The sequence below is a fragment of the Drosophila navojoa genome, chromosome X (genome assembly GCF_054131105.1).
Source record: "Drosophila navojoa isolate 15081-1374.11 chromosome X, UAZ_NAV_1.0, whole genome shotgun sequence".
Classification (NCBI taxonomy): domain Eukaryota; kingdom Metazoa; phylum Arthropoda; class Insecta; order Diptera; family Drosophilidae; genus Drosophila; species Drosophila navojoa.
The window spans coordinates 14,383,409-14,407,343 of NC_142895.1; the positions used below are offsets into that span (position 1 = coordinate 14,383,409).

The following is a 23,935-nucleotide window of genomic DNA, read 5'->3' on the forward strand; positions in this document are numbered from 1 at the left end:
TATTACCTATTTTCAATACTAGTTTCTATATTTATTCTGAATAGTCATACGAAAGGGCAGTTTATAGCTGATATAGCATTACATTGTCACTCACCCTGAATATTTAATGCTCTATGTCTTTGATTTCTATTACGATCCTGCTCTAAACTCGGGAAATAATGCATATTTTGATCGTGTTCGCTTAAAACTAAAACTAAAAGGTATATGATTAACGATCAGCTAACACGATCGCAATTTTCGGGAATCCGTTCGGGAAATCGATCGATCATTGTTGCCATGGGCCACGCCTGGCCTGGCCTCAATGAGTTTTTAATAAGTTCTGGTCAAGTTATGAATATATATGTATTTTTGTTAATGCTGTCGACTGGCACGCGGCTGATTGCTCGATGACAATCTCACGACAACAGGAAGCGAGAGCACTCCGAGCAGGACAACGGAGCAACGGAACAACGGGACAACGGGACAACGGGAGAGCAGCCTGTTAGAAGCCTGCACCGGGGAAAGGTGGCAAAAGAAAGCGTGCTGCATGCAATATGCGGCAAGTAAGTAAATATATTGTGTTATCCTGGCACTCACACTCCCTCTCTCTCTCTCTCTCTCTCTCTCTCTCTCTCTCGGTCTTTCTTCTGCAACACCTTGCTGCTGCTTCTTCTTTGTACTCAATTCAAATACAATGAGCAGAGGCATGAAGCTTACTGACTGCACGGTCGAGCCAGGGGGCCGACGGGAGGGCGGGGCAGCGGAGGGGGGGCGTGTTTGGGTCAACAACAATCGGCGAGTGTCCGCTTACTTATCAATGTCAGCATCGGCTATCTGGGACGTCAGCTGCACCTGCGCACCACTCGGCACCACTCGGCACCACTCGAGAGCCACGCGAATTTCGTTGTTTATTTTACTCACTTTTTGTTTTGTTTTTGGTATTTGTTTTTTTTTTGTTTTGTCGGCCAGCGGGGAGCGGCGGCGGGGGCAACCCTTGAGCTGTTAACGGTTAACGGTAATGCGGCTCATTTTCAACTGCTATTTGTTTGTTTTTGTTTTTGTAATTTTGCGGCTCCCTTTTTTATTTATTTATTTTTTTTTTTATTGAGCAACAGAGTGTGGCATGCCACATGAATGCAGCCGAATCATTGATGCTCACCAAGCCAGAGGAGTCGTCTCTTTTCCTTATTTTTTTTTTGCCGTTGCTGCTGCTGCCGCGCGTTGCATGCAACTTGATCCCTGCGCCAGTTTCTCATAATTATCATATCAACGAAAAGTCTGCAGCCGAAAGGCGATCAAAAACAACAACAACAACAACAACAACAACAAGAGCAGCAGCAACTGCAATAAAAACCTAAAGAGCAAAAGGAGCAAAAGGAGCTGAGCTCAGGCATTGCAGTTTGTGCATAAGTGCATAAAGCGTGCTGGCAGCGACGCGTCGCAGCGACCTCAATCCCTGGCTGCAACGCGCTGCAGCCTCCTCGAGCGCGTGCCACCGTGCAGAGAGTCAGCCGGAGTCGTTGCCGCAGGTCTGGGCCCAATTTATGCAGGACAATGTGCAATCTGATCTTCGGATTTGCTTGCTCTACTCCAGCGCTTTCAGCTCTTCCTACTCCTGCTGATGCTGCGCCTCTTCTCCTGCTGCTCTTTTCCCTCTCGTCATTCTGTGTATGAGTGTGTGTGTGTGTGGATTTTATTTTTTGCATATCGCTTGTGTCTTAATCGCCGCTTAATGTGTTCTGATTACATAATCGCTGCAGGGGCATAGGACCGTGCGCAGGGGCATGCAACAGCTGCCGCCCCACTGTTCGTGTTGGCCACGCGCTGCTTCGGCTGCAGGCGCAACGGTAACCCAATGCGGCCAGCCCAGTGCAGCCCAGATGGGCGTGGCATATTATAAAGGAAGAAGAAGAAGCAGGAGCAGCAGTAGCAACAGCAGCAACACTTTAATTGACCCATTCAAGCCAAGCAGAAACAGAATACCAATTAACAGTTCATTCAATTAGGGGCAGCCAGGTAAAAGTTGTCAAAGTAGAGCCACGACTCGAGTCACCAGCTCGCTGCTCGCAGCTGGCTTAGCTCAAGCTGTAAATTGCAGTGGAACGTATCACTGCTGAAGCGACAGCGTAAGCCTGGCCATAAGACATACAAAATAATGAAATAAGGTAAACTCTATTTAATTGCAATCGACAGTAACTAAATTGAGCAAATGAATGAAGATTCTCAGACACCATAGAGTGTAGATTGAAGTCCATGTAGACTTATTCACGTAGCTATGCCAGTGAGCGATATAAGGCAATAAAATAAATAATAATAAATTATAATAATATACAAAAACTTGGCTCTTGAATATATTGATTTAGAATGTTTTGATATAAGCCTGCGTCTAGCACAAGTCTTGTCACTATTATTCTCCACTCTTATGTATCTGTAACAATATAACAGTATAAAAGTATAACAGTATAAAAGTATAACAGTATAATAGTATAATAGTATAATAGTATAATAGTATAATAGTATAATAGTATAATAGTATAATAGTATAATAGTATAATAGTAAAATAGTATAATAGTATAATAGTATAATAGTATAATAGTATAATAGTATAATAGTATAACAGTATAACAGTATAACAGTATAATAGAATAATAGTATAATAGTATAACAGTATAATAGTATAATAGTATAATAGTATAATAGTATAATAGTATAATAGTATAATAGTATAATAGTATAATAGTATAATAGTATAATAATATAATAGTATAATAGTATAATAGTAAAATAGTATAACAGTATAACAGTAACAATAATATGCTAATTTAACAGCATACTTCTATATTTTTGTAGTATTCTAGTACACAAGTGTATATGTACATATGTATATCGTATAGTATAGGAATATACGAGTAACCCCCTAGGCAGTTATATTAGATCTTCAGTATAACAGCACATTAGTGCATACAGAAGTAAACCAATGTTCACATATTTCATTATATGGTTATATTAACATGATAGCGCCACCAATATATTGAAAAATAAACTATAATAATAATAAGTATAACAGTTTAACCAGTATGTGAGTACATCAGTGTACTACGACAGTAAAATATTATCTTAGTTTAAAGTACAGCATGGCAGTATAACAGCATACTAGTATGTCAATAAGTTAGTAGTAAACCTGTAATCTAGTATAATAGTATAACACAATAATAATATGACAAATTAATAATATACAAGAATATCAGTAGAATAGTATAATAGTAAATCATTAAATTAGTGATATATCTGTAATACAAACGTATAACAATAGTATAGTATGCCAGCTGAATAAAGCACTAGTATGCCAGAATAACAGTATATTTGGACATCATCTGAATATACTGTTATATGTGTGCAGTTATACATATATTCAGCTAACTTCGTGCTGACAATCCCCAAATAAGTTTCTTGTTCGCCTTTATATAAATCAAGCTGAGATACAAATCTTAAGAGCAAATTCGAAATCGAATGGCCCACGCGCAGCCTATATCCGCCTGGCCTAGGGCTCAAGGCTTTGGCTAATTTCCGATAAATAACATTGCAATTTTTTACAGAGCTCTCTTCCGATAGCCAATAAAGGAGTTGAGGGCCAAAAGCGAAAAGGATGTTAACTTGCTATAAGCACACATTGGGCTCTCGATGAGCCTGCGCTGGCTGGAATCCCACAGCGTGTTAATGGCAATTAATTAGGAGCGTAAATAGGCAACGGAATTGCGGCCTTTTAATTGCCCAAACCAATGGCAATTGCTGCTGCTGCTGCTGCTGCTGCTGCTGGCTGGCTGGCTGGCTGGCTGCATGATGCGTTCGATCGACTGGGCCCAGGGCCAGGACATCTGCAGGCCACCCAAGTGCACAGCGCCTTGGGCGCTCCTGCTGATTAACGCCGGGTATTAACAAGCATTTAGTTGGACAAAACAAAAAACAAAAAAAACAAAAATAATAAAAAATTAAGAGCGAAAAAGAAAAACACGACGCGAAAAAGGGGCCGCAGGATCGCTGGCAAAGGCGAGCCGACAGCCGACAGCCGAGAGGACATTTGTCCTGCGCGCTGCATGTTGCATGTCTGGCGGCAATAAAAAATTCATATTTAAAATGCATAACAATGAGACGCGACTGAGCAACGCGAAAGAGAACAAAAAGCGAGCGCCACGCAAAGCTTAGACAGAGTTAGCCCAGCCAGGAGCAGCCACAGCCACAGCAGCAGCAGCAGGAGCAGCAGCAGGAGCAGGAGTTGTCCGTGCACCCACAAGCGGAGGGACGGCCAAGGATCGGGCCATTGCACTGGAGCACCTTTTGCAAAATTATGCTGACTTTGTTGTTATTGCTGTTGCTGTTGTTGTTGTTGTTGTTGCTGGCACGCGCGCTGTCCTCGTTGAAGTTGCCGTTGATCCTTGCACTGCTTATCCTTAATTTCGTTTACTTTTTGCGCCCCGGCTGTCGTGGAGTTCCTTTTGCATTTAGCTGGACAGGTGCAAACTCTTTTCTTTTTTTCTCCTTTTACTCCTTTATTGTGCCCCTTTCGCTTCTCTCTGTCACCCTCTCTCTCTCGCTCTGTCTGTCTCGCTCACTTGGCATTAATTCGCTTCTTTATTTTTCGGTAATTGCCAAAAATGTTCCGAGTGAACGAGCGAATCCTCTCGGTCCGCCGCCGCCGCCTTCGTTTGCTGCGCTGCGTGCTCTGATCCTGCTGTCGCAGGATTATGGGACGCCTTGGCAGGACGGCGCGCTGATCCTTAGCGCTTGATTGCGATTTCACGTACCCAAAATTCCCGTTCCCATTTCGGCTCTTCGCATATTTGCAGCCCCGACAGCCATGCGATCATTGACTTTAGTCAGGCAATCCGCCTGCAACAACCCCCTGTCCCAGGTCTCCTGGGCCAGTGTCCCCGTCCCTGTTCCTGCTCCTGCTCCTGCTCCTGGCCCCGGCTACCCTGTGTGGCCAGCACGAGGATAACGACGCAGCTCGACGAGAATTTGGCACATGGAACTTTTGCCGCAGCAATTACTTATACAAATATTTAACGTGTTTAAATGTATACACTAAATAATATATATTAAAAACAAAGTATTTAAATATATTTAAAAACACATGATTATTAAAAAATATGCATATAACTATATACATATGTATGAATATATATAGGTATATGCATATATAGACATATACATATATTAAATTAAAATAATTCGAATTTTTCTATTAATTACCTATTTCATTTACTCTAGAATTATTCTGTTTAATTTCATTATTTACATAGCTTGAATACCCCTAAACACGCATTCACACTCATAACTCTTAGCATTAGTTTTATTTGCCATATGTCTGTATGTGTGTGTGTGTGTGTGTGTGAGTGCATGGACAGATGCGCAACAAATTTAAGTTCATGAACAGAAAAACGTAAGGCAAGACTGAGCTTAGCAACAAGCCTTGACATTGACTGTATAAGAGAACTGGCATATTGTAAGAGAGAGAGCGAAAGAGCAAAAGCAGTTGTAGCTTTGCTTTGCCGCTCTCACCGCACAGATGGCGCCTACTGACATGAGCCAGTTACAGCAACAATCCTAGGCAATGGGCAGCGGCCATTTTGTCAGTAGCAACAACAATAACGAACGCCAATATCCAATCGGCAAAGGCAACGACGCAACGACAGCGGCACAACAACAACAACAAGCGCTGTAAGCTGAAATGCAATTTGCAAGCGCAACAACAGCAAAGCAAAAACCAAAAGCAAGCGCAAAAGCAAAGGCAAAAGCACGTGCATTGCTTGTGTGCGTGTGCGGCTATTGATGGCGTGTGTATGAGCAAGATAGATATAGGCGAGCAGCTCTGTGGGCGTAGGGCGCGTGTGCCTGAGTGCAGCTCAGCGACTCTTGGTTGGTTGGCGCTTAAACTTAATAAGTAAATGTGAGTGTATGTTTGTGTGTATGCGAATGCATGCAAGCCGTAAGAATTTCTGTACATGCAAAAGGATGTATGTGTTATGTATTTACATATGCTTGCATGTTCTTTTGTGGGAATTGAATACTGTTTGCTGTTGTGATCAAATTCTAATGAAATCTCTTGCATAAAAGCTTTGTTATCCGTTAGTTACAACAAGATTGACTTGTTTTTCTTTTTCTTCTTTTATCATTCTTCTATTTTGTTTGAGTGCCCAAAATTTGTGTTCGGCAGCTGTAAAGCCGGCCGAACTTGTACCCAAAAACTGATTTTAAGTCTGAACCAACAAAGAAAGATACAGTCGTTGGCTAATTATGAATAACAAAAGCGCCAACCGGCCCAGAAACCCCTTTCGATGCCCATTGTTCAAGATCTTCAAGTTTCGGCAGCTGGACTGCTGGCAGTGGGAACCAGGACGCCTGCGCTTGGGATGCTGCAAGGACAATGCGATGGCCGGCTTACCGGCTGACCGGCTGACCAGTTGACCAGGCGACTAGTTAACCAGGCCTGTCCTATGGGCGGCAGCTGTGCCGCGCGTTAGAAACTAGAAAAGCTCTTTGTTCCTTTTGTCCTATTGTTTAGTATGGGCAAATCAGTTATGTCCATACAACAACAACAACAAGGCCTGAGTGTATGTATGTGTGTGTGCGAGAGGGCGCCTACATAGAACTTTGATCACGTACGGCTGGCTTACGCTTTTCAAATATCTTAAAAACTTTTTGTTTCTTTGCCTTTTCGTCTTTGACAACGTGTCGCCATCTAGCGGCTGCTGTTAGCCCATTTGTATGACAAGTGATATAAAGCTCGCCACACTCAGCTGGTGTTTGTCCTGGCTAAACTTTTATTTCTGGTTGATATTCAACGAAATTTTCGATTGGACAACTGAAAAAGCTGTCATTGCAAGGGGAAAACAGCTTGCATACATTAGAGTGGACCTTTAAAAACTGATTGGAATGGTTTAAAAGGGGCACAGTAGCTGAAATGGATGGGGAAAATTAGAGGGACCAAATGTTTTAGAGTATTCATATTCGATTCATTCAAAGTTGAAACAGAAGGGGAAAATGGGATCTAATTTGCATTTGGGATTTTGAATAGAAGGGGCAATTAGAGTGATCTCATAATCTCAAACAGAATGAAATCTACTAAAATGCATGATTTATCTTAACCATTCAGCTAATTTATTTTTAATTATTTTTTTTTTTTTAATATATGTAGATACGTTTAGTTGAAATAAATAAAACTATGTGGTTCTTTACATAAACATGTATATTTATTTCTTAGTAGATTTATAATTAAGAATGACTTAAGCTACAGATTTATGCTTACAAGCTAGTACGTTTTCTCTGGTTTGCCATTTAATTCAAGAGACTTTTACAATAGACATTTATATATATATATATATACATATACATATACATATACATATATATATGTATATATATATATATATACTACATTTCTTTTTTCTTATAGCTATTATGGTATATTAGATTAATGCTACCAGCTTAAAGATATCGTGTACAAAACTTCTAGTTTAACAAAATGATTTGCAAAAAACAAAATCAAACTCACTTTTTTCATTTTTGTTGCGTGACCAATGTCGATAAATACAAATTTTTCTATAACTTTTTACAAGGGCCTAAGAAATTTTTTGCTCTTATCATTATTATAATTTTTTTTTTTTTAATGCAGCTAAGTTTTTGTTTTTTAAGTATTATATATCATTAGAAGTGTATGCGTGTGTGTGTATATATATGTTTGCATCGACATCATCTCAACATTAGCAATTTTCTAAAGTTTTCAAAAATATTCTAAATACACTTCAATTACTCGTGTAATTTAGGAAAGATTAACAAAGTGGAAACAATGAATTTTGTGTGATATGATAGAATTCACAAGCATTCAGAAACCTGGCTGGAATTCCTATATATCAGCTTAAAATATAAATTACATAGTGAAAAAAAAAAAATGGGAAATAGCTAATAGCCGCAAATGCCTCAATGTAATCTTGTGTGGCATTGCGGATAGGCTTCTCCTTAATATGCCCGAATCAAAATTTTTCGGATGTTATTATTGCTATTCGAACTGTGCGTGGGTGTGTTGTATAGATGCGCGTGTGTGTGAGTTCTCGCTTGGGCTACTTATTTGACAAAAGCCTCGGGCGGAATTTTGTTTTCCTTGAACAGTTTCTCGAACACAAAGGCGGCATGGTTGAAATCCCAATTTGTTTCCTCTAAGCATCTGAAATGCGAATCAAGAGAATTAATGATAGAATATATATCGTATACAGGTGTGGTATGGTCATATTGCTGCCATGGCTACGCACTTGCGGCTCCAGTCCAGATTCATTTGACTTTGTGCACTCATCGCTTGCACCATTTGCATTTTGGTGGCATCGTTGAGGGCAGCCGCATTGCCGCCAGCGGGTACGGCAACTGGATTCGATGGAGACGGTGTTGCCAGCAGGGCAACAGGAGCGCCAGTCACTGCTTGGCTCGGTTGCAAACGATTCTGTATAGATCCCTCGCCGACGGTTGCAGCACCAATCGGTGTTATTCCCACGGCCATGCCGGCGCCTGGCGCTGGCTGATGCTGTGTGCGCTTGAATTCGCGCGTCTGCTCGCACGTGGCACTGTTCAGGAAAATTGTCTCGTTGCGAATGCAAAAGCCCGAGTTCTGTGGCACCACCACAAAGGTGCGCATAAAGTGGCGCAGCTCGTAGGCCTGCATGTTGCTGGGCGTCCCAGCGCTCGTATCGCCAGTTAGCTCCTTGAACAATCCGGTCACCGTGAACAACATCATTTGGGGCTGCAGAGAACAGAGATTGGATTAGCACAATTTCCCATGTGGCTGCTGCTGCTGCTGCTGCTGCGACTCACATTGTATATGGTCAGATCGACCGTGAAGGTGCGACGTTCGTGCAGTGTACGTGGCCATTCGTCCAGTGTGGACACACAGGCTAGTCGTCCGCTCTTCAAAAGGCGTATGCGTAAATCTTCACGTTCGTTGTTTAGGAGCCGTCGTAGATTTCGATTGAATTTCCAGAAGTTGTTCAGCCTACTGGATAAGCGAGGCAAACAATGTGAGTATGGGACAGTCGAGGGGGTGAGCTGCAGCGGACTTACCTGCCCGACTGGCTGGCCGAGGGCATCGATATGGAGAGCATTGCATGCTCGTGATACGCATCCAGCAATGGCTGGCGATTGTCCGAATCGAAAATGCTAAAGTATTGATCCAGAAATTGGCGGACCACATCGGCGCCAGCGCTGTCGCATAAGAAGGATGCCTTGGCCGGTGGCAGGACCGGGGATTCGTTCAAATCGAAATGAACTTGCGGCGGCAGCGGTTCCCCATCCTAAATCACAATGATTAACATCGGTGGCATCATCATCATTAGTACAATGTACAATTAATCAATGGCACTCATCATTCTCATGATTCGCTTCACTTACCAGTTTCAGGACTTTAGGGAATTTACGTCGTACTTCACTGTAAATAGTTTTGCATTTGGAATTGCATCCGAATTTGTTTTTGTTTTTTGATGATGTTGTTGTTGTTGTTGTTGTTTTTTGAATTAGTAGTGTGCAGTGCGCATGCATACGTACACGACATATGTATGTAGATACGGCATACATACGCACACACAGGCACATATATGTTGAATGAATGAATTAGTTAAACAATAATACACACATATATATATAAATATAGACAAAATATCAATGCAATTCATTGGCATGTGTATGCATAATTACTTGCCCCACTGTCGCCTTGCCATTTCGAAATGCATTTTGGCACCTGATTCGCTTGCATAATCAAGCAATTTGAATTGCACAGAGAAAACTTTGAAGCACTTGCAATTGGCTTTAATTGGCGCTGGTTATTAAAAAAAAAAACCCTAATGCGCGCATGGCCTGGAGGTTTTTGCAATAATTAAATTTTGAAGCAGAGCCAAACTTTTAGACAGTTTTTTAAATATATTTTTCCGGTTTCTATTTTTTTTTTTTTTTTTTTTGTATTTTTGTATTTTTTTATTTTTATTTTTTTTTCTTTTTTTTTTCAACATTTTTTCAAATACCCAAAAGCTGCGTGCAGCCCACTGTCCACATTGCGCGCGTATTTGTGTATGCGTGTGCGTGTGACTCTGTTACTGTGTGCGTCTCTTTCTGTCAGCTAAGCATTGCATCCGCAGACTAGGCACACCCCCACCGCCAATCACGACAGAGTTGAGAGGCTTGCATTGAGACGCAGTCGATGGGCTTTTGTGCACGGTCGCCTTCGCCAGCTCTCGGGGTGGGTGGTCGGTCATGTTCTCAGCTGCATGGATCGTGGTGATAGAGTCGAGATGAGCGTTTGGGTGTGTGTGTGTGTGTGTGTGTGTGCATGTGTCTTGTCGTCAGTGTTTCGCTTTCTAGCTGTCCGCTGGGCGCGCGCACCGTGCCTTACGATGAAGCCAACGACAACATTGACGCCGACGCAAACGCAACTGCAACTGCAACTGCAACTGCAACTGCAACAACAACAACAGCAGCAACACAACAGCGTAAACTACAAATGGCGGCCACAACTGCCCACAATGGAGCCGGCCGGGAGCCTGTGTCCGCGTGAGTGCAACGTGTGCGTGCGTGCGTGCGTTCGGGCGTGCGTGTATGCGCTCATGTGGGTTGCCTTGTTCGGGGCATACGACGTGTTGTCCTTGTCTGGCATGCACAATGCCAGCGCAAGGCGGCCCGTTACGTAGCAGCATGCCTGTCTGCATAGTGGAAGTGCAATGCACAGTTCAAAGTCTGTGTGTGTTCGTGTGAGGCTAAGTCATATGTACGGTGTTGCCGTATCGTCAAAATGTCAGGCAGTAAGCGTAGTTTGTGCTTATGTTCAGTATTGTGGCTTACGCATGTTTTATTATTTTTTCAACTGGGTTTTCTTTTTTTTTTTATATTTTTTTAAATATTTTTTTAAAATATTTTTTTAAATATTTTTTTAAAGTTTTGTTTTCATTTTTTTTTTCCTTTTTTTTTATTTATTTTTTTTTTCTTTACGGAAACTGCCAAAAGCTCGGCTTCACTTTCATTGCTCTATTCAATGCTCCAATGGCCCCAAATGCATTTGCTTACAAAAGATACAACTAAAGCTGCGAGTGCCATGTGGCAAATCCAAATGGCTTTGCGACAGTGTGAGCTCAGCTAATCAGTAGAGTCAGAGATTGGGAAAGAGAGAAGAGAAACAAGGATTAAGAACACCGCTGGCGAGTCTTTTGCAGATAGACAAAGACTTCTAGCCGCTGTCCGTGTTTCGCAACGCTGATGATTCGCTGGCTGCGTCCCATTTCGAAAGCAAAATGAATTAATCAAAGCATAGTATACCTGACAAACTGCTGCGGATCCTTGTAGCGCAAGCGGCATGGATTGTTGCGCAACACCAGCTCAATAATCGGCAAATTGCGAAAGACCAAAAGATGAGCCAGTGACGGTAGCTGCAACCAGATGGAATGGTATTTGTAGAGTCAAAGTCGATAAGTTGGTTAACAAATTATCAACTGTACCTTGTTGTCGCCTAGATAAAGGATCTTGAGATGCGGCAGGCGCTTGTCGGCGCCCTTGAACGATTCCATGGTGGACATATTGTTATCATTGAGATTGATTGCCTCCAGATCGGGTATATTATCGCAAATGATGTCCAGTGCTGTGCTCATCACATTCACTCGGAACAGTGGACAAAAGAACGGCTTCAGATCCTGATCGGCATGGAAACGGGACAGATCCAGTGCCTTGGTCTGTAAATTATAACGCTTGGCCATCACCACCTTCATTTTGGCCTTGAAGTCCTCGTCAATCGTAACCAAGGGCAGGCCGCTGCGCACGCGTGGCATCAGCCGGAAGCCATCCGGCAATTGTGCGTGCCTTCCCAGCTGCTGTATACGCTCAGCCACCTCAAAGTCATCCGTGAAGAAGATGACACAGTGACGCTCCGTACGCCAGTATTGCGGTACGAAAACATGCGGCGACATCGCGGCCAGTAGAGCACGCAGCAGCGTCTCTTTCTCATAGATCTGGCCATTTTGTATCTGCAACACAGAAGGGGGAAATGAATATTTCGTTGGGGCCGCACATAAACGCAAATTGATTATGACTTATCTCTGCTTAATAATAATTGCTTAATTAGTCTATTGATTAGATTACAAGCGAGCCTTAAATCAATCGAATCTCTCACTTGACTTCAATCAGTCAATGGTCAATTATGTAGTCTGTCGCTCTGTCAATTAGAGCTTAGCTATTCTGTCAGTCAATTTAATCGCTACATACTTAATATGTCTCTCCATCGATTGGGCAACTTAATCGTTAGTCAATAACTAAGCAGGCCATTAAATCTCGCATTCAGTCAGTCAGTCCATAGTAGGTCAACCAGTCAGAGAGTCAATCAGCCATAGCAGAAGGCCTAGCTTAACTAGCTATTCAATCACTACATCAGTCAATCAGCTATCAGTCAATCAGCTAATCAGTCAATGTTCAATCAGTTTCAATCAACCTGTTTATTATAAAGTCAAACAATATTTGGTCAATCGGTGGGCTAATCAAGAATCATCCATTCCATCAATCAATCAGTAAATGCTCATTCTATAATTGATCAATCAGTCAGCCTATCTGTCAATCAATCCATCAGTCAGACAACTAGTCAGTCAATGTTATTCAATCAATCGATTTGTCAAGCTAGGTCAATCAGTCTAAGTAGTAAATCGATTAATTGATTAATCAGTCGGTGCTTTCAGTCACTCATCAATCGCCACTCGCACTATCGAGCCCAATCTATATTATTGATGTATGATATATGTCTATATTAAGAAAGCTATATAAGTGATCTAATTCAAAATACAACCACATTAAAAACAAACAAACAGAGAGCTTGGAGTGGGTGGGTGTAGATAGCTATACATACATACATATTTATATACTTTCAATTATCGATAACTGCAAAAACTGGAACAAGCCAATGGGAACTATTTCACTTGCCTAGTTTATCGTCTCTTCATGGTTTTTCGTTATTGTTATTTTACTTTTACGGCTATTGTTTTTTATTTATTATTTCTGTAAATGTGTGTGTGTGTGTAACGTTGCTCATTACGTGCTACACTCCCAATTACTCAATATTTGCATACCAATTCCAAATTCCGATTTAGACTATGGTGACTGGCCTGGGACCTGCGGACCTGGGGCCTCTCTTTGTATTTTAATTACTTTTGGGTGCGCTTATCTTCAAGTGTCTATGATTTAATTATGAGCATTTTGATTATAATTATGACGCACACGCAGCTACATAATATTTATATATATATATATATATTTATATATATATATATATATTTATATATGCATATATGTATATTTATAGACATATGTATATCTAGCCTTACTTAGTATATATACTTTCATATATTTACGCTTAGTAATTGGGGCAGGTTGGTGGATTTATTTTTTTTTTTTCAGATTTTTACTTTTTTAGATAGTTCCAATTTTGCTTGGAAGCAATTTTGATATACTATATATCATAAACACACATATGCACGCAATTGTATCTAGCTATGAGTTCGTTGTGATCATAGATAAGAAGACAACAACAAAATCAGTTGGAGTGATCGACTATGAAATACCCTGCAATTATACAAATTATTCCAGTAAATTCCTTTCCATTTTCCATAGAACAATGTCTATAATAAAAGCATGGAAATATATTTATATATGAATACTTGTATTTATATGTATATGTATTCATATCACATATACAACATATGCATATTGGCACTATATATTCTCGAGTATAAATATATATTGCCTTGTTAATGTCAGTTCATGAAGGATACATACATATATGAACAAATAAATAATATTAATACCTAGAAGGTATCTATAGAAAGTATCCACATTCTAAAATTATATTTTTTGTTTTAAAGTATATATATTATTATATATTAAAAAAATTAAAATTAAATTTTGCATTAGAAATAATAGTTTTATTATAATTCTAGTTTATTGCCATTCCCTATAATGAATTAATTTATTCAATACATTTTCCCATTTATTCTTAGTTATCTCCACCCTTCCATGCCCCAAATTACAGGGTATATGGTAATCAAATAAGTCACTGTGAGCCCACTACGCCCATTACCCATTACGCACTCAATTTCATTTTGATTTTGTGTTTACTGCGCATTAATGCGATAAATATATTTATTATGTGGCATTAGTGTTCGCCTATTATGTTTACTACTCATTAGGCCAGCCATTGGGCCTGGCCCTAATTTGGCCCGGCTGACTTAAAGTCCTTAAACTTTTCCAATCAACGAGCTCATTGGGGTCTAACAGCTATTGCCATGCAGAGCTAATTGATAAAGCCAAATAGCCGAATGCTAAAGCGTCTCAGTTGCTGCATTAGTCAGTCTCTTGTTGTTGTTGCTGCTGTTGTTGTTGTCGATTTTAATTAAACAATGTGATCATTTTTGTTATGGTTAAATATTTGTCAACATTTAACAAATGCCAGCTGATAACACTTGAAGATCTGATCAGCTCAACTATTCGAGCAGCCGAGACCATGAGTCGTCGTCGTTTAAGGGTAATGAATGCGCTTGAGCTGCGATTGAGATTGGGATAGAGAGAGAGAGAGTGAGAGCGAGAGAGAGAGAGAGGGGGAATATGAGAGAATGATCGAATGGTTGAGCTGCTCGGGCTGGTTCTGGGATCAGTCATATGTGTGTATATGTTTTGGGGGCTTATGGACTGGGCTGGGCTGGTCTAGTATATACAAATTCCTCTTTTTCTATACACAAACAATGAGGAATATGAACGCGCTGAGACACACACGAATTTCTAGAATTGATATGAATGATGACGCCGACGCCGACGGTGATGGCGCTGACGATCTCGATGGCAATGGCGATGTCGACGCCAGCTGCGGCAGCGACGCCAACAGCTACTGGCAATGCGACGGCGAGTGAAACTCTGCTTCGGCAAGCCGATTGGGCTGGCTAACAAGCGCGCACCGGCAAACGCCGAGCCATTCGTTAAACACCGTGCGAGGTTAAAGCAACAACAGCAGCAGCCAAACGAGCCACTCAACTCAGCCAGCTCAGCCACCCAACCACCCACACAAGCAAAACAACAAAATGGGCAGCTGTTGCTCAAAGGATTTGGATGACAAGCGCTCATGGAGTCCCGAAGAGACCAAAAATGGCGTAAGTTACTTACAACACAAAAATTATAATAAATAAATGAAATATGTATTTCAACATTTTCAACATCTGTATATGTATATATACTTATATATAGAGCACCACATCGACTATCATAGCACAGCCCATGGATGATGTGGGCAGCACAGGTGTCTTTACGTTAACGCGCTCAGCAACAGCAGAGAAACAACAAGAACAACTCACAGCAACCACAGGAACAACAACAACAGCAACAGCAACAACAACCACAGCCAATGCTGTTGATCCTGATGTCAAGCAATAGCTGCAACAACATTCCAAAAACCTTAACCAAATATCAATTTGCTTAGCCGTTTTTTGTTTTTTTTGTTTTTTACTTAACTCCATAATTTCTGTTAAATAAGCAATAATAATAACGTATATATACATACATACTTATATATTTACTGTATATACATTTTTTTTTTGTTTCGTTGTTCAAGAAACATTTGTGACATGTGTGTTTGCTCGGCAAGAGGAAGAGAGTCAGTGCGTGCATGCGTATATATTTTATAATTAATAACTCGTCTTATTGCTGACAGCTAAGGAAAATGAAACAAACCAAAAAGTACCGTTTAGATGCAAGTGATAAATCGTTAGACTGTCTGCGCGGCATCTTTCAATTCGTCCGGCTACACGATATCAACGAAATAAAAACCAAATCCATAAATAATGGCCAGGAATGAGAGAGGGTGAGAGAGAGAGAAAGAGACAAAGAGAGACGTAAGTTTAACCGGCGCGATAAGAACCGTTACCGTGCCGTGCCGTGCCGCGCCACACCACGCCCCCTACCGCAGCTGAGCTGCACACGCATTCGCGCATTGCTAGGCGATGACATCAGAGACTGCTGCGGCTGCCGATGCACAGAGAAGAAAACTTTAAGAGAGCACAGAACCGAGGCCAAGTGAGAGCGAGAGTGAGAGTGTGACAAGGCAGGACAGAGAGCAGGAAACACACACACACACACAGCAGTGACTTCTTATGACTCAGTTTCTTGCATTGGGAATTTTCGCGCAATTTCTTTGGCCTAGAGCGAAAATATAGAGCAATTTAAAAACAACCATATAAAATATTTAATCTACAATACATATACATATATATGCACATATATGTGATGACTAAGACGCCACCTGTCGGCTGGCACGTGAGAACTCGCATAGATGCACTTGCTTTTGCACTCCATAGGAAAGTAATCTAGCAAAACAAAATATTTCAATGCTATCTTTAGACAGTTTGCATAAATCTACACACACACACACACACACATATACGCATTTGTATAGTATATATTTTATTTATTCAATTATTAATTAGCCACTGCGAGATGTAAAGCATGTGCTGTTCAGTTAGTATGCAAATAGTAAATCGGTAATTGGAATGGTTTTTTTCCACATTTATATTTTTCTTTATGAATTCATAGATTTGTATGTGCTCAGAAATAATTATAGAAGTGAGAGCGCACTTCCTGCTTCAGCAATCAATCACAAGAAAACTTAGTTACATATATACTGTATTTTATCAATAAAAATGCAATTGCCAGCAAGAAATTATAATAATAATACAATCATCTAATGCAATACAAATGTAATAAATGCAAATAAATTATTCAAGTTGCATTTTAGTGCTCTCTGACTGTATTTTAATTATGTGCCAATTAAAATTCATTTCAAATCGCCAAAAGCGTTGACAGCGTTGCCACCCAGTCAAATAACAGCTGTCTCGAATGTAAGTGCGATTTAAAAGCTCAGCCCAAAAGTATGCAACATAAATGCTTTCAATTCTAAGCAAACGTTCTGCGTTAACTTAAAAAAAAAGAAGTTCACTAAAGATAAGATTGTACACAAAATATATATATTACACATGTTCACATAAACGTATGAGGGTATAAGAGAGACAGAGTGAGAGAGCGAGAGAGGAAGAGCGAGACTAGATGATGGCAGAAAATTTGCCAGCCCATCTATTTGTGTGCATTATATAATATATACAATATACATACATATATATGTATGTATCATCGCATATAGAAAGATAAATAAGTATTAGTAAATCAGACAATCCAATAAAACCAAAACAAACCAAACCAAACGACGCAAAATAAACGAATTAAAGAAAATGCAAAACAAGGGAACGATATGCATATGTATATATGTATGTATGTATGTATGCATACTTTGTGAGTGTGAGTGTGTCTATGTACAAGTACATATATAGATAAAAACAATTTGAACATCAACAAGAACGACCCTAAAGTCAAACGAGGAACCAACTCAATGACTACTCGCTGGGGATCGTCGATTGTGAATGGGGTAGCAGGGGAAGAGAGAGAGGGCCAAAGAAACAGAGCGGGAGAGCGAGCGAGAGAGACAGAGAGCGGGGCCACTGATAGAAAACAGAAATTGGAACGCACCATCGCCCCCGCCGTCTGTTAGGTTCCGTGTCCGTTCATGATTCCACGATCGGCAGACGGCAGCAAAGTTAAGTTCTCTGTGTATTGTCAGTGCAAACGCGACCCTCCGACAAGCAGGCAGTCAGGCGACCCAGCGACGGATCCACAACATATCTAAAGTACATTTCAATCAATTAATCAATTAGCTAAGCCCAAGCTAAGAGAGTGAGCATGAAGCACAGCGTAAGCCTGGCCATCGGCTTCCTGGCACTGCTGGCTGCCACCTGCTGCACAGCTCTGCCCATGGCCAACGAGGAGGAGCTCGTCTCGCTGGACTCCATGGAGCAGGGTCAGCCAGGCCAAGCACGGCCACAGGAATTGCCGCACATCTTGAAAATAGCCCCGAAACAACAGACGAACGAGGAGCCGGAGCCAATCAAGAGCAACGTCTACGATACCATCGTCGAGCAGCTGCGCGCAGCGGGCGTCCACACGTCCGAGCAGAAGCCCTTGAATACGCTTAGCTACAAGGAGCTGACACGCCTACTCGCCCTGTGGCACATGGCCCAGGGACGCAACTACTACGAGGCCGGCAACAATCGTGCCCAGCGTGAGACAGCCACAGCCCAGCCGATTCCCAGCTAAAGGAAAGCGTGAGGGAGGGCACAGGCTAAGCTTCTGCCGGGATCAGTTATATAATTTTTTTTTTAAATCTTTGTTTACTATTACTAAGCTGTTTTTTTCATAATCGAATGTAAAACGCGCTGCACTAAATAAAAAGAAGAGAAAACAAGTAAGAAAGCTCTAGTCGACTACGAGATCCCCTGAACTCTTCGAGCAACTGATATTACAATAATAATTCGCACAAGCACACACACACACACACACGCACATATACAGGCGATTGCGCTGCAGTCTTGGCAGTATTATGAGAATTTATTTGTTGAATAATTTGAATTCTAGACGTACGATCTTAATGAAACTTTCAGAACGTAATCATATTGTTTAAATGTATGTATATTCCGCAGCTCTAGTATTTGAAATACGCATTTTACAAAAACCGAAATTGCATCTTACTATACATTTTAAATTTGGAGACTCTAGCTTTAATGATGTGGGAGATATAATTTTATAACTGATCTTCGATAAGGGGTTTTATCGATAAGAAAAATATCGGAAGGAGTTATCGGTTTATTAGTGATATGCTCGATATGCGCGCGATATATACGGACATTTAAAAAATGAGTATAAAAAAGTTAAAGTCTCTAGCTCTTATATCTTCTGAGATCGACGCGTTCATACATACGGACAGACGGACGGATCAAGAATATATATACTTTGTGGGGTCTGCCACGCCTCCTTCTGCCTGTTACATACATTTCAACAAAACCATTATACCCTGATTTCCCATTTTCAATGGGTTCAGGATATAACTAACGGAAGAGAAGAATTGAAGAGTTCAATAGATTAGATTTGTGTGTGTGGCTTTTCGCTTTTGGACTCCTTGTGGATGTAGCTGTTCCTGTTGCTGCCAAAGCCACTGCCGCTGCTGGTGGTGCTGGTCACGACTAGGCGTGGCATTTGGCGGCGCTGCAGGCGCTTGGCTATGGGCGGCACAAAGAGATCGTGCTTGATCAGCGTGCAATCGGCGTCGTGGTAGATCTGACGATTGTTGTCCCACTTGAAGGCGGCCATGCAGTACGAGAGCAGCCAGCCGCCAAACAAGGACACGACGAAGCCAATGGGTGCATACCACATGTAGCTAATGCGGTAGAGATAGAAGTACGACGATTCCGGTTCGGGCTCGGGATTCTCTCTGAAGTGTGCAGTCTCGGTTTGCAGGAGGAATATGTCGGTGGCATAGCTGCGATCAGCCGGGCAGCCGGCAATGGACATCTCCAGGCTGGGTATGGGCGGCTTTGGCTGACCGAAGCCAATCCAAAAGGAAATGGCTAGCGACAGTAGCAGGCCGCCAATGGCGCCTTTTTGATTGGCCGACGTCACGTACATGCCCAGCGTGAAGAGACCCAACAGGGGGCCGCCAATGATGCCAAAGATGGATAGAGCCGCCTGCAGCAGACCACCAATGGAGCCGGCCAGGAAGGCCACGCCAATGCAGAGAGCACCAAAGAAGGCCGACAACAGCTTGGAGTACCACATGGTCTGATGATCCGTGAGCGTGCGTTTCCCACAGCTGTGCATCAGTGGCTTCAGGTAATCCTCCAGTGTGACAGCAGCCAGCGAGCTGATCGCTGTGCTGATCGTCGACAGGCTGGCACAGAATATGCCGGACACAAAGAGACCCGCCAGTCCAGTATAGCCGCCCATGGTGTCCACCACAAATAGCGGCATGATCTGGTCCCGCGAGCTGACGCGTCCAGCCAACAGCGGATCACAGTTGCGGTAGTACCAATAGATGCACAGACCCGAGAAGCAAGTGCTGATGCTTAGCAGGCACAAGATGGGCAAACACCACCAGAGAGCGGCGCGCGCTGATCGCAGATTGCGCACGGCCAGCAGCCGTTGCACTTGCGCTTGATTTACGCCGTACAGGCTCAGGTAGGTTGCACTGCCGCCGAGCACCTGTGTGAACCAGGAGTGTCGAGTTGTGGGATCTACGCTAACGTTGGTGAAGTCAATGCGCCCGGTTTCCTGCGCTACCTTCCAAACGTCATCGAAGCTACCGGCCTTGATGCCCGTGTAGATGATGATACTGAAGACGGAGACAAACATCAGGATCGATTGGTATATGTCCGTTATGAGCACCGCCTTCATGCCACCCATTGTGGCATAAATGGTGCAGACGATGCCCACAATTAGGATAGAGAAGATCTGACTTAGGCCCGTGACTGCTTCAAGCGCCAGTGCCGGAGCATAGACCACAATGCCCATGTAGAGTATCATTTGGAGCGAGAAGGTTATCGAGGCCACCAAACGGGTGGCATACCCAAAGCGTAGCTCCAGATATTCATAGACGCTGGCCGTTTTCAAGCGATAAAATACTGGCAGTATTAGATAGGCGGCAACAGGTGTTGCCAGCACATACGAGATATTGATGATGACGAACATGGTGCCATACTGATAGATCTCCATGGATACGCCAAGTATTGTGACCGCCGACATGAAGCTGGCCATCAAGCTGAACGCCACTGGCGTTACGCCCATGGAACGATCAGCCAGAAAATACGCCGTGGTATTGCTCTGTTTATTGTCCACGTACCGATAATAGACACCGATGCATATTGATATGATGAGGACCACGGCCAGGATGGCATAGTCCCAAGCTCCCAACGTACTCATTGCACAGGTCTCTCCTCTCTCTCTCTCTCTTTCTCTTTGGCTTTTATGCGTAGCAGGCGCTAGTCCAATTTACACTTGAGAATCGGCGTTTCGGTTTAGTTGGCTGCGCGAGACTTGAACGTTTGCCGGCTGTCACTGAAATGACCCAACTACTATATACTCAACGGCCCGGCGGCTGAAAGGAAACAGCGCTGCTCTGACGCGTTTTTTATTGGCTCCATTGGCAGAGAGATAGCAGATTAGCTGGCGACAATGGGAGCGCACGCTGTGACCGAAGCTCATTGCGATCAGCATGAGGACTATAACAGGGCTGTTAAATAATTAAACTAACCGACACACACACACATTCGCATATACATATGTACAAGAGAAACTAATATGAAGTGGGCCACTTACATCAAAAGTGACTCTAATCATATGAGTTGCACTGTAGCTAGAGCGCAATTATTGTATTCATATTTAAACATATAACAATGTTTGTTGATTAACAATGCTTCATCACGAAATTAACTAAATTTATTTCGGCACAGTTATTTCTAGGAAATACCAAGTCTAGCCGGAGTTTAGTTCAAACAGTCAACAGCTTTATTGTTCCCAATAAACTGATAATGCTTAATCGAAATAGAAACGTGCCGTGCATAGTACTTAGTACTTAGAAAACAAGTTTTGTACTTAATTGATAGTAAGATCGTATGACTGTAAGTAACTGCTTGATAAGCGATTTGTGTGTTTGTGATTTAAAGTTCTATTGACATTAATGCCAAAGTCTCGCCGTTTTGTCATAGCGACTGCTGCTGTATATCTTTATAGGCAAACGACCGACCGAGGAGATGACGATAATAAATTCGCGATTTATGCGATAAGCAGGAAAAACTAACCAGTGCTAAATTTGCTCAACTAATCAGCGACCATACATTCATTTCTTTGCCACACATTTCATAGCAGATTTATATGTTACTTACGGTCACTTGATACCAGCCAGCACCATTGGGCACTAGTTTGCCAAATTTACCACGTGGAATTGGTGAGCCGCGACGACGCGAGCTTGGGCGATCCTGCAAGCAAATTGATTCACAGTTAAGAGTCCAAATTTCCTTTAAAATATAATGCAAGTGCAGTATACCTTGATAGTGGTTGTCATTTCGCTCATATCATCGTCCTCGTCCCAGCGACGGACATCTTGTAAGCGTAGCTTCACATCATTTTTGTGTGGAAACTGTGATGTCTTGAAGCTGACGCGGCGCTTGTTGCGATCCTTTCGACGCTGATGATCATCATCTGCGTATGGGACACAGAATTGTGTTTGATAAGAGTTTAGTAATTGAGCACATTAACAAACTTACCATCATAGTCTTTCAAAGCAGAAAAACGTGATCCACCACTGCCCCCGCCCCCGCTGCCGTTGCCATTTCCAGCATTGTTGTTATAACGTTGAGTCCCGCCGCCGCCACCGCCGCGCTTAGGCATGTCGCACACACACACTCACACTCCCGCACAAGCACACAAGATATTGGGGGGTGTGGAGCGAATATTGTCAGTATTAAAAATAATAAACAAGGTCTTTTTTGCGTGCACACACGTTGCTACTGTTGTTTTTGTTCTTGCTTTTGTTGCTGGATTAGATACTTCGATTGTACATCGATATATGCAGGTATGCAAAGCTCACAGCACGATAAACACAACAAAATAGAGAGTTCGTAAAATGCGAACGCGTCCCCTTGCCAGCAATTAATATTGCACGACGAAAATAAATTAAATTAAAGAGCGCGAATTTGCAACGCAATTTTATGAAATTCTCAAAATATGTATTTGTGTTTGTGTGAATGCCAGATGACATGACAATGGCGTGCTACTATTTTACAGCACTAGATTTAGTGCTGTGCAATTCGCATTCAAACCAGGTGGCAACACTGCCACACAAAAATACAACAAGCTAAATTCATTTATTTGTTTGAAAAGATCATTCGGTAAATTTTCGTTAAGTGAAACAATGTCAACTCGAAAGTGCCCGTTTCACGTAAGGATATCCGAAACGGAGGACCACCTAGTGCAAAGCTTGGGCGACAAACTGTATCATTGCTCGACTGAAGTTCTGAAAAATCGTCCTACTTTTCGAGTTGGCATCTCAGGTGCGTATTTTAATGTGGATCGCATTACTGTATTGTGCATTTGTATAAATGCATGCGTATGTGTGTGATAAGCTCTACTTAAGGTGACCTTGAGTGCAACTATTGATTCTCAAAGTCAATGGAGTAATAATGTGTTACATTTACTACGATCAACAGGTGGTTCGCTTGTACAGCTCTTAACCCGCGCTCTAATCAGCCGTAAAATAGATACCGCTAACTGGAAATTCTTCTTCTGCGATGAACGCTATGTCCCAGACGATGATGCAGAATCCACCTTCAATGCATACAGAACTGAAATGCATGCCAATCTACCCAACTTTAAGGAGAGCCAACTAATCAAAGCTGACACAGCGCTCTCCTTGGATGCCTGCGCCTGTGACTATGCGGCTCGCATAATCGACGAATTTGGCTCATCTTGTCCGATATTTGATTTGTTGCTATTGGGCATGGGACCGGACGGGCATACATGTTCCTTGTTTCCGGACCGATCTGAATTCAAGATACACACCGAGAAGCTTGTCATTCCGATTCGTGATTCACCAAAGCCGCCGCCAGAGCGAATAACATTTACACTCACGTTGATCAACAATGCGAACGATGTGGTCTTTGTTGTCGCTGGCGCCAGTAAAGCTGACGTTGTAAAGGTGTGAAGCATACGAATTATTAATGCACTCAATTATTTACAATTTGTTTCCTACTCTGCAGAGCGTATTCCTAGACGGGGATAAAAGTTTTCCATCTGCTTGTGTCGAGCCTACCCATGGAAAACTGGCATTGATCACTGATAGAGCTGCAGGTGCCAAAATCTTGAGTCATAAATGTGGCTGTTAGAAATAAATTCCATAAAATTTCTAAGTGCAATTTCTGAATTTGAGAAAATAAAATTTTTGTTTTGTTTGCAAGTTTGCTTATGATGCGCGCT

General features: G+C 42.1%; 5 protein-coding genes across 6 annotated transcripts; 3 read left to right on the forward strand and 2 right to left on the reverse strand.

Annotated features, from left to right (window-relative positions):
* Positions 1 to 7,479: 7,479 nt before the first annotated feature.
* sbr (nuclear RNA export factor small bristles) lies at positions 7,480 to 22,735 on the reverse strand. 2 transcript variants are annotated; one of them, XM_089264216.1, is made up of 10 exons: positions 22,228 to 22,735; positions 22,008 to 22,162; positions 21,847 to 21,939; positions 11,503 to 12,024; positions 11,324 to 11,433; positions 9,413 to 9,449; positions 9,086 to 9,315; positions 8,840 to 9,017; positions 8,287 to 8,768; positions 7,480 to 8,201 (listed from the first exon to the last, which is right to left on the reverse strand). In XM_089264216.1, the coding sequence occupies exons 1-10, from the start codon at positions 22,349 to 22,351 to the stop codon at positions 8,102 to 8,104; spliced, it is 2,031 nt and encodes a 676-aa protein (XP_089120342.1). In that variant the 5' UTR covers positions 22,352 to 22,735; the 3' UTR covers positions 7,480 to 8,101. The 2 variants fall into 2 exon arrangements, with proteins under 2 accessions (XP_089120342.1, XP_089120341.1); XM_089264215.1 differs by having other exon boundaries at positions 8,840 to 9,020.
* On the forward strand, positions 14,921 to 15,593 carry LOC115565088 (uncharacterized). The gene is given in 4 exon segments (XM_030390067.2): positions 14,921 to 15,183; positions 15,278 to 15,360; positions 15,362 to 15,423; positions 15,426 to 15,593. Coding segments are annotated over 4 exon segments (252 nt in total). The 5' UTR covers positions 14,921 to 15,114; the 3' UTR covers positions 15,464 to 15,593.
* Positions 17,541 to 18,386, forward strand: LOC115565089 (uncharacterized). Its single transcript, XM_030390068.2, has one exon. It carries the CDS (start codon positions 17,816 to 17,818, stop codon positions 18,227 to 18,229), a length of 414 nt encoding a protein of 137 aa, XP_030245928.1. The 5' UTR covers positions 17,541 to 17,815; the 3' UTR covers positions 18,230 to 18,386.
* LOC108655950 (putative sodium-dependent multivitamin transporter) lies at positions 18,517 to 21,021 on the reverse strand. The gene has a single exon (XM_018107788.3). It carries the CDS (start codon positions 20,882 to 20,884, stop codon positions 19,052 to 19,054), a length of 1,833 nt encoding a protein of 610 aa, XP_017963277.1. The 5' UTR covers positions 20,885 to 21,021; the 3' UTR covers positions 18,517 to 19,051.
* Positions 22,736 to 22,760: 25 nt separating the features above from the next.
* Pgls (6-phosphogluconolactonase) lies at positions 22,761 to 23,915 on the forward strand. Its single transcript, XM_018107799.3, has 3 exons — positions 22,761 to 23,013; positions 23,170 to 23,657; positions 23,719 to 23,915. Exons 1-3 carry the CDS (start codon positions 22,875 to 22,877, stop codon positions 23,842 to 23,844), a joined length of 753 nt encoding a protein of 250 aa, XP_017963288.1. The 5' UTR covers positions 22,761 to 22,874; the 3' UTR covers positions 23,845 to 23,915.
* Positions 23,916 to 23,935: the final 20 nt, after the last annotated feature.